The following is a 16,948-nucleotide window of genomic DNA, read 5'->3' on the forward strand; positions in this document are numbered from 1 at the left end:
TCACTCCCAGACTGATAGTCAACATACCTAGTTATCTACCTCTGATGTGAGCAGGTCTCACTCCCAGACTGATAGTCAACATACCTAGTTATCTACCTCTGATGTGAGCAGGTCTCACTCCCAGACTGATAGTCAACATACCTAGTTATCTACCTCTGATGTGAGCAGGTCTCACTCCCAGACTGACTGATAGTCAACATACCTAGTTATCTACCTCTGATGTGAGCAGGTCTCACTCCCAGACTGACTGATAGTCAACATACCTAGTTATCTACCTCTGATGTGAGCAGGTCTCACTCCCAGACTGATAGTCAACATACCTAGTTATCTACCTCTGATGTGAGCAGGTCTCACTCCCAGACTGTAACTGATAGTCAACATACCTAGTTATCTACCTCTGATGTGAGCAGGTCTCACTCCCAGACTGATAGTCAACATACCTAGTTATCTACCTCTGATGTGAGCAGGTCTCACTCCCAGACTGACTGATAGTCAACATACCTAGTTATCTACCTCTGATGTGAGCAGGTCTCACTCCCAGACTGACTGATAGTCAACATACCTAGTTATCTACCTCTGATGTGAGCAGGTCTCACTCCCAGACTGACTGATAGTCAACATACCTAGTTATCTACCTCTGATGTGAGCAGGTCTCACTCCCAGACTGATAGTCAACATACCTAGTTATCTACCTCTGATGTGAGCAGGTCTCACTCCCAGACTGACTGATAGTCAACATACCTAGTTATCTACCTCTGATGTGAGCAGGTCTCACTCCCAGACTGACTGATAGTCAACATACCTAGTTATCTACCTCTGATGTGAGCAGGTCTCACTCCCAGACTGACTGATAGTCAACATACCTAGTTATCTACCTCTGATGTGAGCAGGTCTCACTCCCAGATTGTAACTGATAGTCAACATACCTAGTTATCTACCTCTGATGTGAGCAGGTCTCACTCCCAGACTGATAGTCAACATACCTAGTTATCTACCTCTGATGTGAGCAGGTCTCACTCCCAGACTGATAGTCAACATACCTAGTTATCTACCTCTGATGTGAGTAGATCTCACTCCCAGACTGTAACTGATAGTCAACATACCTAGTTATCTACCTCTGATGTGAGCAGGTCTCACTCCCAGACTGTAACTGATAGTCAACATACCTAGTTATCTACCTCTGATGTGAGCAGGTCTCACTCCCAGACTGATAGTCAACATACCTAGTTATCTACCTCTGATGTGAGCAGGTCTCACTCCCAGACTGATAGTCAACATACCTAGTTATCTACCTCTGATGTGAGTAGATCTCACTCCCAGACTGTAACTGATAGTCAACATACCTAGTTATCTACCTCTGATGTGAGCAGGTCTCACTCCCAGACTGTAACTGATAGTCAACATACCTAGTTATCTACCTCTGATGTGAGCAGGTCTCACTCCCAGACTGATAGTCAACATACCTAGTTATCTACCTCTGATGTGAGCAGGTCTCACTCCCAGACTGATAGTCAACATACCTAGTTATCTACCTCTGATGTGAGCAGGTCTCACTCCCAGACTGTAACTGATAGTCAACATACCTAGTTATCTACCTCTGATGTGAGCAGATCTCACTCCCAGACTGATAGTCAACATACCTAGTTATCTACCTCTGATGTGAGCAGGTCTCACTCCCAGACTGATAGTCAACATACCTAGTTATCTACCTCTGATGTGAGTAGATCTCACTCCCAGACTGATAGTCAACATACCTAGTTATCTACCTCTGATGTGAGTAGATCTCACTCCCAGACTGTAACTGATAGTCAACATACCTAGTTATCTACCTCTGATGTGAGCAGGTCTCACTCCCAGACTGATAGTCAACATACCTAGTTATCTACCTCTGATGTGAGTAGATCTCACTCCCAGCTCTGAGGTGAATTAACTTTTGTTCTGCACAGGACTACTGGAGTAATGTATATTTATTATGTTATTTTTTCTCTCCTTTTTGCTGTTTTTACCTGCAGTAAAGGCAGTGAGCTCTTTGTTGTTTCTTGGTCTAACAGTTATCTTTGTTATGTTCCACTATTCTCACTCAGTCATTTACATCTATATGGAGGTCTGACAGTTTTCTTTGTTACGCTCCACTATTCTCACTCAGTCATTTAAATCTATATTGTGTTCAGCACTGGTTTCTTCTCAGTTTTACTTGAGTTTTTACTATTGTTTATCTCGTAGTACTTTCTGTTCTATATTCCACTTTGTCGTTGTCTATAGTTTCACTCAATGCCGGGGGGTTAAGAAATCATGTAAAGAGTAAAGCCTTATATTTATTTGCCAAACAGCTTAAAACAGATTTACGTCAATTTCTTCAGATGTCAGTGGGGAAATGATTTGTGTCTCTCTCATGGTTCTGAACTCTCTGCTGGAGTCACCACTCTAATGAATCATTTCAATGGAAGTATTTTACACTCAGACTGGGACCCTATTGGTCACTTTCTTTGTCTTGTCATCAACTGTAACATCATCATCATTATTACCAACATTTATGACTTGAATCATTGGAAAAGCGTATTCTCCATTGGCTAACCAAGTTCCCTAATGCTTTACTTGTAGGTGCACAATCGAGAGCATCCTGTCGGGCTGTATCACCGCCTGGTACGGCAACTGCTCCGCCCTCATCCGTAAGGCTCTCCAGAGGGTAGTGAGGTCTGCAGAACGCATCACCGGGGGCAAACTACGTGCCCTCCAGGACACCTACAGCGCCCGATGTCACAGGAAGGCCATAAAGATCATCAAGGACAACAACCACCCGAGCCACTGCCTGTTCACCCCGTTATCATCCAGAAGGCGAGGTCAGTACAGGTGCATCAAAGCAGGGACCGAGAGACTGAAAAACAGCTTCTATCTCAAGGCCATCAGACTGTTAAACAGCCACCACTAATATTTAGTGGCCGCTGCCAACATACTGACTCAACTCCAGACACTTTAATAATGGGAATTGATGGAAATTATGTAAAAATGTATCACTAGCCACTTTAAACAATGCCACTTAATATAATGTTTACATACCCTACATTACTCATCTCATATGTATATGTATATACTGTACTCTATATCATCTACTGCATCTTGCCATCTTTATGTAATACATGTATCACTAGCCACTTTAAACTATGCCACTTTATGTTTACATACCCTACATTACTCATCTCATATGTATAGACTGTACTCTATACCATCTACTGCATCTTGCCTATGCCGTTCTGTACCACCACTCATTCATATATCTTTATGTACATATTCTTTATCCCTTTACACTTGTGTGTATAAGGTAGTAGTTGTGGAATTGTTAGGTTAGATTACTTGTTGTTATTACTGCATTGTCGGAACTAGAAGCACAAGCAATTCGCTACACTCGCATTAGCATCTGCTAAAATGTGTATGTGACAAATAACATTTGATTTGATTTGATTTACCTGAAATCTGTGTTGCAGCTGATTGTTGCCAGTTCGTCTTACATTTACATTTTAGTCATTTAGCAGACGCTCTTATCCAGAGCGACTTACAGTAGAGTGCATACATTTTATTACATTTACATACTGAGACAAGGATATCCCTACCGGCCAAACCCTCCCTAACCCGGACGACGCTATGCCAATTGTGCGTCGCCCCACGGACTTCCCGGTTGCGGCCGGCTGCGACAGAGCCTGGGCGTGAACCCAGAGACTCTGGTGGCGCAGCTAGCACTGCGATGCAGTGTCCTAGGCCACTGCGCCACCCGGGAGGCCATGTCTTGTCAAGCCTACCAGAGTGTTTTTCCTACTCTCTGTTTCTAGCCCTTCCGGTTCCGACCTGTTACACCATGACAGCGCAATACACAAGGGGTGGAACAGTGGCAAAGGTACCCACAGGACAAACAGAATAATATTAGTCTGAGGAGAGATTAAATAGCATTAATACAAACAAAAATAATTCTAAACACACCTTTACTTTACAAAGTTAAAACAGATGTATTTTTTCTTCATAATAAGCAGGAGTAATATTCTTAGATCAGAATGACAGCAGACTGTACTTCTATCCATGTCACTAAAGACTAACAGAAACAAAAGACAACTTTAACTAGAGCCCGCCTGCCTGACCACTGAGCCCGCCTGCCTGACCATTCAGCCTACCCTGACCTCGAGCCTGCCTGCCCCCCTGTAACTTTCGGACTCTGACCTGGTTAAGGAACTTCTGCCTGTACTCAACCTGCCTATTTGTCTGCCCCTTGTATTTTAATAAATATCAGAGACTCAAACCATCTGAATCTGTGTCTCGCCCTGTGTCGTTATAGTACGAACTGGCCATGACTGACCTAGCAGGCTCGGACCGGCTCCGCAACACCGTCTTCCTGCAGGGAGTCACCATTGAAGAACATGAGGAGCTACTACAGAGCCTTCTGGAAGGTCTCCATACGTCGTCTCCCCTGCAGGGAGTCACCATTGAAGAACACGAGGAGCTACTACAGAGCCTTCTGGAAGGTCTCCATACGTCGTCTCCCCACTGGAAGCCCGAGGTAAGGAGAGCAGTGACCTCAGGTCTCCCCACTGGAAGCCCGAGGTAAGGAGAGCAGTGACCTCAGGTCTCCCCACTGGAAGCCCGAGGTAAGGAGAGCAGTGACCTCAGGTCTCCCCACTGGAAGCCCGAGGTAAGGAGAGCAGTGACCTCAGGTCTCCCCACTGGAAGCCCGAGGTAAGGAGAGCAGTGACCTCAGGTCTCCCCACTGGAAGCCCGAGGTAAGGAGAGCAGTGACCTCAGGTCTCCCCACTGGAAGCCCGAGGTAAGGAGAGCAGTGACCTCAGGTCTCCCCAATGGAAGCCCGAGGTAAGGAGAGCAGTGACCTCAGGTCTCCCCACTGGAAGCCTGAGGTAAGGAGAGCAATGACCTGAGGTCTCCCCACTGGAAGCCTGAGGTAAGGAGAGCAGTGACCTCAGGTCTCCCCACTGGAAGCCTGAGGTAAGGAGAGCAGTGACCTCAGGTCTCCCCACTGGAAGCCCGAGGTAAGGAGAGCAGTGACCTCAGGTCTCCCCACTGGAAGCCCGAGGTAAGGAGAGCAGTGACCTCAGGTCTCCCCACTGGAAGCCTGAGGTAAGGAGAGCAGTGACCTCAGGTCTCCCCACTGGAAGCCTGAGGTAAGGAGAGCAGTGACCTCAGGTCTCCCCACTGGAAGCCCGAGGTAAGGAGAGCAATGACCTCAGGTCTCCCCACTGGAAGCTTGAGGTAAGGAGAGCAGTGACCTCAGGTCTCCCCACTGGAAGCCCGAGGTAAGGAGAGCAGTGACCTCAGGTCTCCCCACTGGAAGCCCGAGGTAAGTAGAGCAGTGACCTCAGGTCTCCCCACTGGAAGCCCGAGGTAAGGAGAGCAGTGACCTGAGGTCTCCCCACTGGAAGCCTGAGGTAAGGAGAGCAGTGACCTCAGGTCTCCCCACTGGAAGCCCGAGGTAAAGAGAGCAGTGACCTCAGGTCTCCCCACTGGAAGCCCGAGGTAAGGAGAGCAGTGACCTCAGGTCTCCCCACTGGAAGCCCGAGGTAAGGGGAGTAGTGACCTCAGGTCTCCCCACTGGAAGCCTGAGGTAAGGAGAGCAGTGACCTCAGGTCTCCCCACTGGAAGCCCGAGGTAAAGAGAGCAGTGACCTCAGGTCTCCCCACTGGAAGCCCGAGGTAAGGAGAGCAGTGACCTCAGGTCTCCCCACTGGAAGCCCGAGGTAAGGGGAGTAGTGACCTCAGGTCTCCCCACTGGAAGCCTGAGGTAAGGGGAGTAGTGACCTCAGGTCTCCCCACTGGAAGCCCGAGGTAAGGGGAGTAGTGACCTCAGGTCTCCCCACTGGAAGCCCGAGGTAAGGAGAGCAGTGACCTCAGGTCTCCCCACTGGAAGCCCGAGGTAAGGAGAGCAGTGACCTCAGGTCTCCCCACTGGAAGCCCGAGGTAAGGAGAGCAGTGACCTCAGGTCTCCCCACTGGAAGCCCGAGGTAAGGAGAGCAGTGACCTCAGGTCTCCCCACTGGAAGCCCGAGGTAAGGAGAGCAGTGACCTCAGGTCTCCCCACTGGAAGCCCGAGGTAAGGAGAGCAGTGACCTCAGGTCTCCCCACTGGAAGCCCGAGGTAAGGAGAGCAGTGACCTCAGGTCTCCCCACTGGAAGCCCGAGGTAAGGAGAGCAGTGACCTCAGGTCTCCCCACTGGAAGCCCGAGGTAAGGGGAGTAGTGACCTCAGGTCTCCCCAATGGAAGCCCGAGGTAAGGGGAGTAGTGACCTCAGGTCTCCCCACTGGAAGCCCGAGGTAAGGAGAGCAGTGACCTCAGGTCTCCCCACTGGAAGCCCGAGGTAAGGAGAGTAGTGACCTCAGGTCTCCCCACTGGAAGCCCGAGGTAAGGAGAGCAGTGACCTCAGGTCTCCCCACTGGAAGCCCGAGGTAAGGAGAGCAGTGACCTCAGGTCTCCCCACTGGAAGCCCGAGGTAAGGGGAGCAGTGACCTCAGGTCTCCCCACTGGAAGCCCGAGGTAAGGAGAGCAGTGACCTCAGGTCTCCCCACTGGAAGCCCGAGGTAAGGGGAGTAGTGACCTCAGGTCTCCCCACTGGAAGCCCGAGGTAAGGAGAGCAGTGACCTCAGGTCTCCCCACTGGAAGCCCGAGGTAAGGAGAGCAGTGACCTCAGGTCTCCCCACTGGAAGCCCGAGGTAAGGAGAGCAGTGACCTCAGGTCTCCCCACTGGAAGCCCGAGGTAAGGAGAGCAGTGACCTCAGGTCTCCCCACTGGAAGCCCGAGGTAAGGAGAGCAGTGACCTCAGGTCTCCCCACTGGAAGCCCGAGGTAAGGGGAGTAGTGACCTCAGGTCTCCCCACTGGAAGCCCGAGGTAAGGAGAGCAGTGACCTCAGGTCTCCCCACTGGAAGCCCGAGGTAAGGAGAGCAGTGACCTCAGGTCTCCCCACTGGAAGCCCGAGGTAAGGGGAGTAGTGACCTCAGGTCTCCCCAATGGAAGCCCGAGGTAAGGGGAGTAGTGACCTCAGGTCTCCCCACTGGAAGCCCGAGGTAAGGAGAGCAGTGACCTCAGGTCTCCCCACTGGAAGCCCGAGGTAAGGAGAGCAGTGACCTCAGGTCTCCCCACTGGAAGCCCGAGGTAAGGAGAGCAGTGACCTCAGGTCTCCCCACTGGAAGCCCGAGGTAAGGAGAGCAGTGACCTCAGGTCTCCCCACTGGAAGCCCGAGGTAAAGAGAGCAGTGACCTCAGGTCTCCCCACTGGAAGCCCGAGGTAAGGGGAGTAGTGACCTCAGGTCTCCCCACTGGAAGCCCGAGGTAAGGAGAGCAGTGACCTCAGGTCTCCCCACTGGAAGCCCGAGGTAAGGAGAGCAGTGACCTCAGGTCTCCCCACTGGAAGCCCGAGGTAAGGAGAGCAGTGACCTCAGGTCTCCCCACTGGAAGCCCGAGGTAAGGAGAGCAGTGACCTCAGGTCTCCCCACTGGAAGCCCGAGGTAAGGAGAGCAGTGACCTCAGGTCTCCCCACTGGAAGCCCGAGGTAAGGGGAGTAGTGACCTCAGGTCTCCCCACTGGAAGCCCGAGGTAAGGAGAGCAGAGGAATCTATCAAATAGCGCACCTGTAACTTTGTACAGTACTAATGCAATTAGTTGTGTAATTTAGTTGTGTGTGTTTCTTGTTTGAAGTGCAATAGTGTAATAATCAGGTTCTCTTCTTTATAAGTGTGTTATTCTATTTGTGTGATATAGGATTTGTGCAATTTAGTTGTATTTGTGTGTTTTTTCTTAGCAATAGGGTATTAGTGTAATAACTCAATTCTCTTTTTTATTTTGTATTCATATACAATTTATTTCTCTTTCACTTTGTTACTTATTTTTGATATTTATGTAGTTTTAAATGTTATGATTATTTATTTGTGATGTTCCTAATGTCTGAATAAAAAATGTGTGTGGGGGGGGGGGGGGGGGGGTGAAGGGGCGGTTCGCCTAGGGAGCAATACAGGCTAGATCCGCCACTGGCCGTTATAGAGCAACTAATATATTGTTCAGTGTTGTGTAGTGGCTTTGCTGGAAAGCATCTAAAAAACAAATGGGGGAGCTTGCCCCACCAAGATGTACATGGTAAAATCGCCACTGGATAAAACATCGCCTATATCAGCTCTATAAAGGCAATGTTCCCGCGGTGGCGCAGGGGACACACTCTTCACGCCGTCCCTCCCCACCCATTGCAGAGACTGCAATCACGATAAACGCTGCATATCGGCTCAAACGGAAATTACCTTTACATTTCTTGTGCGCAATCTGTAACTCTTCAGGGATACAGATTGAATATAGAACTACATTGGTGTACTGACATCGAAATAGTTGTAAAGACAAAACCATTGAACCAAAGAGATTGTATTCATTTAACGTGGAAATGTTACTCGTGCAGAATAAATATTGTCTCTGAGCTAACTTCCCTAAACTGTCGTCCCAGTCCCATCCAGTTTGTTGTCATCATGTACGTAGCCTACTCCACCGGTGCCTCTGTTTGAAACACGGAACTTCTGTAGGAGGTGAATGGGTAGGGTCGTGATTAGCACATTTAAACAGACAGGTCCTTGGTGAAGTTTGGCGCCGGGGTCAGAGAGTTACACCGAGTCTGGTGGGTGTTGTTGTTTCACCACCTGTCGGTTTTTATCGGGACTAATCATGTTACCGTTGGGGACACTGCGTAAACGCATCGAGCCAGTGGTCCTATGTGCCCAAATAGCAAGCGCGTTTTTCGACACCGGCTTGCAGATGGTGGTTAAAGAGCAATGCGCCATTGCGACTGATGCGCTTAATCCAACCCCCACCGAGGACAGCCGGCAGAAAGCTATGTCCAACTTTTACATGATATATAACATGCTGTCCAAGTTCGTTCCGATCCTACCCGCCATTATCTTAGCCAAGGTAAGTCAGTGCACAGCAATTTTTTGATTGGAAATTTAACACCCACAATGTTAATTAAATGTGGAAATGAAATGTGAATCCCAACTAGTGTTAAACTAACAAGCCAAAGAGTCTTGTGTTCCTAACACCATGAATGTTGTAAATTCCGATTTAAAAAGGTGTTACACAGGATTTTCTTTCTTCATTTTTTTCCCTTTGTAATTTCAGAAAATGTCCATAATATATCGAGGGGGTTAAAGTGAGATGATAGTGTTTGACAGTATTACTTACCGACAGTATTGTGATTGGCGGTGATATTCGGCTATTAATTTCTCCGACCAGAGCAGCATCTTTTGTCAAACTGGGAAAAACCGTTCTGACTTTGTGGCTGTGTTATCTAGTGAAAATGGGAAATGTCCTGGTTGCAGTTAGACTGACTGCCAAGGGAAGATAGATCAATGAGACCGCATAAAGCATCTAAACTGGAACAACTCTCTCAATAACGGGTGAAGTCAGTCCAACCACTTACAGATTGGATTCATTTAGAAACCTTTATGTTATTTATCTTGTTGTAGTGTAATATTAATCAATCAATGTGCAAAAACATAGATTTAAAAAAAAAAATAACAATTCTGAAAAGCAACCTGAAACAAAGTATGCTGGGAAATATGATGAGACCCCTCCCATATCTTTTCCCCCCCAAACAATTAACGGAAATGAACTCAACACAATCGAGAAACAACAACAAAACGACATGTATTCACTGCAGGTGGTTTCAATTTCAATCCCACTGGTGTTAATCCCACTAGAATCAACACTCAGATATAACACTGGTGTTAACCCTATTAGAATCAACACTCAGATATAACACTGGTGTTAACCCTATTAGAATCAACACTCAGATATAACACTGGTGTTAACCCTATTAGAATCAACACTCAGATATAACACTGGTGTTAACCCCACTAGAATCAACACTCAGATTTAACACTGGTGTTAACCCCACTAGAACCAACACTGGTGTTAGCCCTATTAGAATCAACACTCAGATATAACCCTGGTGTTAACCCCTCTAGAATCAACACTCAGATATAACACTGGTGTTAACCCCACTAGAATCAACACTCAGATATAACACTGGTGTTAACCCCACTAGAATCAACACTCAGATATAACACTGGTGTTAACCCCACTAGAATCAACACTCAGATATACCACTGGTGTTAACCCCACTAGAATCAACACTCAGATATAACACTGGTGTTAACCCCACTAGAATCAACACTCAGATATAACCCTGGTGTTAACCCCACTAGAATCAACACTCAGATATAACCCTGGTGTTAACCCCACTAGAATCAACACTCAGATATAACACTGGTGTTAACCCCACTAGAATCAACACTCAGATATAACACTGGTGTTAACCCCACTAGAATCAACACTCAGATATAACACTGGTGTTAACCCCACTAGAATCAACACTCAGATATAACACTGGTGTTAACCCCACTAGAATCAACACTCAGATATAACACTGGTGTTAACCCCACTAGAATCAACACTGGTGTTAACCCCCACTAGAATCAACACTCAGATATAACACTGGTGTTAACCCCACTAGAATCAACACTCAGATATAACACTGGTGTTAACCCCACTAGAATCAACACTCAGCTACAACACTGGTGTTAACCCCACTAGAATCAACACTCAGATATAACACTGATGTTAACCCCACTAGAATCAACACTCAGATATAACACTGGTGTTAACCCCACTAGAATCAACACTCAGATATAACACTGGTGTTAACCCCACTAGAATCAACACTCAGATATAACACTGGTGTTAACCCCACTAGAATCAACACTCAGATATAACACTGGTGTTAACCCCACTAGAATCAACACTCAGATATAACACTGGTGTTAACCCCACTAGAATCAACACTCAGATATAACACTGGTGTTAACCCCACTAGAATCAACACTCAGCTATAACACTGGTGTTAACCCCACTAGAATCAACACTCAGATTTAACACTGGTGTTAACCCCACTAGAATCAACACTCAGATATAACACTGATGTTAACCCCACTAGAATCAACACTCAGATATAACACTGATGTTAACCCCACTAGAATCAACACTGAGATATAACACTTTTTGCCTCAACACCGAGATTTTAACAGCCACAAATTTGCTCTGTAGACTTTGTGTTTCGAAATCCTTGACAGTCTTTACTAAACCCTATTGTTGTAACCTACTGAAATTGCTGAATCAACTATAAGTATTTTAAATACGTCTGTTGAAATGCTTTCATTTATTCATTCATTCATTTGTTGATTCATTCAAAAGGTAGGGGACCTGGGCTACCGTAAGATCCCCATCGTCATCCCTCTGGTGGGTTACCTGGTCTCCAGAGTGGTCTTACTCCTGGTCATAGTGATGGAGCTCCCGATACAGGCGATGTTCGGCGGGGTGGTGTTCCACGGACTCAGCGGCGGGTTCTGCTCCTACTGGGCCGGGGTCATGGCCCTGGTGTCGCTCACCTCCACCGAGGAGGACCGCTCTCTCCGCATGATGCACATGGAGCTGGTCTACGGCATAGCCGGACTTATAGGTAGTTTGGTGTCCGGGCACCTCTTCCAGTTGTACAGTGTGGACTTTAAACAGGGGACTCTGTTAGTGAGCCTGAGTGTCTCCCTCTACTTGTTGTGTCTCATCTACACAACGTTCTTCTTTTTAATGCCAACCGTCTCGCCAAGCGCACAAGAGCGCAACGAGACCAACGGTATCGACACGCAATATTCCAAGAATACTCTGAACATTCTGCTTCTTTTTGCGGGTGGGATTCTATATGACGTGGCGGTGGGAGGAGGCATGGAGATACTGGTGACCTTTGAGATGAAGGAGCCACTAAACTGGAACGCCACCCAGGTGAGTTGAAATGCATTTGATTTTTTGGGGGGTTAAAATATGTGTGTGTGTGTGTGTGGATTTGTAGCCTGAGTACTGTTGTACCATCATGCCACTCCTGGCCCTGTCATGCCAAACATGTTTAACAAGGAGTTGGAAAGATAGCAGCAACCGATCTAGGCCCAGGCTAGTGCATTTGGTCCACCAGAGGGTAACATTTGAAAACATTCATTAAAACACATTTCCAAACCAGAGCCCTCTATTGCATCGTTGTGAGACTATTAACTGTTGTTATAGCGGGCTCTGGTTAAACCAAAAGACATCAACAGGTAGGTTACGGCAATGCCGCCGGGTTCCTGGTCTTCCTGACGAGCTTCCTGGGTGTCATGATAATGTCCAGGTGGGTGAGTGACGTCACCCTCATCATCCTCGGCATGGTGTCCTTCGCTGCCGGGATCTACTTTATGGCCTTCGTCACGGCAACGTACATGTTCTATCTGGGTAAGAGGAAGTTCATCATGACTGGTTTGATTTCAGACAATATTACAATGTAACACACAGGGTCCACAGTGAATGACAAGGCTCCTCTTTATTACAGTTAGAACCAGGTTAAACACACACACACACACACAGAGACACACACACACAGACAGAGAGAGAGAGAGACACAGAGAGAGAGAGACACAGAGAGAGAGAGAGAGAGAGAGAGACAGAGCGAGAGAGACAGAGAGAGAGACACAGAGAGAGAGAGAGAGAGAGACAGAGCGAGAGACACAGAGCGAGAGACACAGAGCGAGAGAGACACAGAGCGAGAGAGACACACAGAGAGAGAGACACACAGAGCGAGAGAGACACAGAGCGAGAGAGACACAGAGCGAGAGAGACACACAGAGAGAGAGACACACAGAGCGAGAGAGACACAGAGAGAGAGAGACACAGAGCGAGAGAGACACAGAGCGAGAGAGAAACAGAGCGAGAGAGAAACACAGCGAGAGAGACACAGAGAGAGAGACAGAGAGAGAGAGAGACAAAGAGAGAGAAAAGGAGAGAGACATCAATGATTTGCGTAACCTGTAAACCTTGACAGAGATGAGGAAGTGAAACACTGCATGTTTTAAAAGGAAGCGTCACCTTATTTATTTAAAAATTAGTCTTATCTTCACACTGTAAAGTCTCTCAGCCCCTTCAAATTGTGGACTGTAAATGTATGATTACTGGAGAGACTATAAGGGGAACTCGCCTAGGGACTTGAGTCAACAGAAATGTGGTTACACCCTTTACACACTCACTCACTGCTTTCTTACAAAACTCCACAGCAGACCAAATATAATATAATATAATATAATAGACAGCTGACAGAATATAATACAATAGACAGCTGACAGAATATATTACAATATAATAGACAGCTGACAGAATATAATATAATAGACAGCTGACAGAATATAATATAATAGACAGCTGACAGAATATAATACAATAGACAGCTGACAGAATATAATATAATATAATAGACAGCTGACAGAATATAATATAATAGACAGCTGACAGAATATAATACAATAGACAGCTGACAGAATATAATATAATAGACAGCTGACAGAATATAATATAATAGACAGCTGACAGAATATAATACAATAGACAGCTGACAGAATATAATATAATAGACAGCTGACAGAATATAATATAATAGCCAGCTGACAGAATGTAATATAATAGACAGCTGACAGAATATAATATAATAGACAGCTGACAGAATATAATTCATATAATAGACAGCTAACATAATATAATATAATAGACAGATGACAGAATATAATATAACAGACAGCTGACAGAATATAGTATAATATAATAGACAGCTGACAGAATATAATACAATAGACAGCTGACAGAATATAATATAATAGACAGCTGACAGAATATAATACAATAGACAGCTGACAGAATATAATATAATAGACAGCTGACAGAATATAATACAATAGACAGATGACAGAATATAATACAATATAATAGACAGCTGACAGAATATAATACAATAGACAGCTGACAGAATATAATATAATAGACAGATGACAGAATATAATACAATATAATAGACAGCTGACAGAATATAATACAATAGACAGCTGACAGAATATAATACAATAGACAGCTGACAGAATATAATACAATATAATAGACAGCTGACAGAATATAATATAATAGACAGCTGACAGAATATAATATAATAGACAGCTGACAGAATATAATACAATAGACAGCTGACAGAATATAATATAATAGCCAGCTGACAGAATATAATACAATAGACAGCTGACAGAATATAATACAATATAATAGACAGCTGACAGAATATAATATAATATACAGCTGACAGAATATAATATAATAGACAGCTGACAGAATATAATATAATAGACAGCTGACAGAATGTAATATAACAGACAGCTGACAGAATATAATATAATATAATAGACAGCTGACATAATATAATACAATATAATAGACAGCTGACAGAATATAATACAATAGACAGCTGACAGAATATAATATAATAGAATAGACAGCTGACAGAATATAATATAATAGACAGCTGACAGAATATAAAATAACAGACAGCTGACAGAATATAATACAATAGACAGCTGACAGAATATAATATAATAGAATAGACAGCTGACAGAATATAATATAATAGAATAGATAGCTGACAGAATATAATATAATAGACAGCTGACAGAATATCATATAATATAATAGACAGCTGACAGAATATCATATAATATAATAGACAGCTGACAGAATATCATATAATATAATAGACAGCTGACAGAATATAATATAATATAATAGACAGCTGACAGAATATAATATAATATAATAGACAGCTGACAGAATATAATATAATAGACAGCTGACAGAATATAATATAATATAATAGACAGCTGACAGAATATCATATAATATAATAGACAGCTGACAGAATATAATATAATAGACAGCTGACAGAATATAATATAATAGACAGCTGACAGAATATAATATAATGGACAGCTGACAGAATATAATATAATATAATATAATAGACAGCTGACAGAATATAATATAATATAATAGACAGCTGACAGAATATAATATAATAGATAGCTGACAGAATATAATATAACAGACAGCTGACAGAATATAATATAATAGACAGCTGACAGAATATAATATAATAGACAGCTGACAGAATATAATATAATATAATATAATATAACAGATAGCTGACAGAATATAATATAATATAACAGATAACTGACAGAATATAATATAATATAACAGATAACTGACAGAATATAACACAATAGACAGCTGACAGAATATAATATAATAGATAGCTGACAGAATATAATATAATAGACAGCTGACAGAATATAATAGACAGCTGACAGAATATAATATAATATAATAGACAGCTGACAGAATATAATATAATATAACAGATAGCTGACAGAATATAATATAATATAACAGATAGCTGACAGAATATAATATAATAAAACAGATAACTGACAGAATATAACACAATAGACAGCTGACAGAATATAATATAACAGATAGCTGACAGAATATACCACAATAGACAGCTGACAGAATATAATATAATATAATAGATAGCTGACAGAATATAATATAATAGACAGCTGACAGAATATATTACAATAGACAGCTGACAGAATATAATATAACAGATAGCTGACAGAATATACCACAATAGACAGCTGACAGAATATAATATAATAGACAGCTGACAGAATATAACACAATAGACAGCTGACAGAATATAATATAACAGATAGCTGACAGAATATACCACAATAGACAGCTGACAGAATATAATATAATATAATAGATAGCTGACAGAATATAATATAATATAATAGACAGCTGACAGAATATAATATAATATAATAGACAGCTGACAGAATATAAAATAATATAATAGACAGCTGACAGAATATAATATAATAGACAGCTGACAGAATATAATATAATAGACAGCTGACAGAATATAATATAATATAACAGACAGCTGACAGAATATAATATAATAGACAGCTGACAGAATATAATATAATAGACAGCTGACAGAATATAATATAATAGACAGCTGACAGAATATAATATAATATAATAGACAGCTGACAGAATATAAAATAATATAATAGACAGCTGACAGAATATAATATAATAGACAGCTGACAGAATATAATATAATAGACAGCTGACAGAATATAATATAATAGACAGCTGACAGAATATAATATAATAGACAGCTGACAGAATATAATATAATAGCCAGCTGACAGAATATAATATAATAGCCAGCTGACAGAATATAATATAATAGACAGCTGACAGAATGTAATATAACAGACAGCTGACAGAATATAATATAATAGACAGCTGACAGAATATAATATAACAGACAGCTGACAGAATATAATATAATAGACAGCTGACATAATATAATAGACAGCTGACAGAATATAATATAATAGACAGCTGACAGAATATAATATAATAGACAGCTGACAGAATATAATATAATGGACAGCTGACAGAATATAATATAATATAATAGACAGCTGACAGAATATAATATAATATAATAGACAGCTGACAGAATATAATATAATATAATAGACAGCTGACAGAATATAATATAATAGACAGCTGACAGAATATAATATAATATAATAGACAGCTGACAGAATATAAAATAATATAATAGACAGCTGACAGAATATAATATAATAGACAGCTGACAGAATATAATATAATAGACAGCTGACAGAATATAATATAATAGAGAGCTGACAGAATATAATATAATAGACAGCTGACAGAATATAATATAATAGACAGCTGACAGAATGTAATATAACAGACAGCTGACAGAATATAATATAATATAATAGACAGCTGACAGAATATAATATAATAGACAGCTCACAGAATATAATATAATAGACAGCTGACAGAATATAATATAATAGACAGCTGACAGAATATAATATAATATAAGACAGCTGACAGAATATAATATAATAGACAGCTGACAGA

General features: G+C 42.7%; 1 protein-coding gene across 1 annotated transcript in view; it reads left to right on the forward strand.

Moving 5' to 3' along the window:
• The first annotated feature begins 8,302 nt into the window (after nucleotides 1-8,302).
• Nucleotides 8,303-16,948, forward strand: part of LOC129818067 (thymic stromal cotransporter homolog) — a 38,036-nt gene continuing 29,390 nt past the window's right edge. Inside the window, exons 1-3 of the mRNA XM_055873612.1 lie at nucleotides 8,303-8,929; nucleotides 11,270-11,851; nucleotides 12,160-12,331. Of these exons, the coding sequence (XP_055729587.1) occupies nucleotides 8,687-8,929; nucleotides 11,270-11,851; nucleotides 12,160-12,331 (997 nt within the window). The 5' untranslated portion in view covers nucleotides 8,303-8,686. The remainder of the gene's footprint in view (nucleotides 8,930-11,269; nucleotides 11,852-12,159; nucleotides 12,332-16,948) is intronic.

This window comes from Salvelinus fontinalis, chromosome 21 (genome assembly GCF_029448725.1).
Source record: "Salvelinus fontinalis isolate EN_2023a chromosome 21, ASM2944872v1, whole genome shotgun sequence".
In the NCBI taxonomy this organism is placed as follows: domain Eukaryota; kingdom Metazoa; phylum Chordata; class Actinopteri; order Salmoniformes; family Salmonidae; genus Salvelinus; species Salvelinus fontinalis.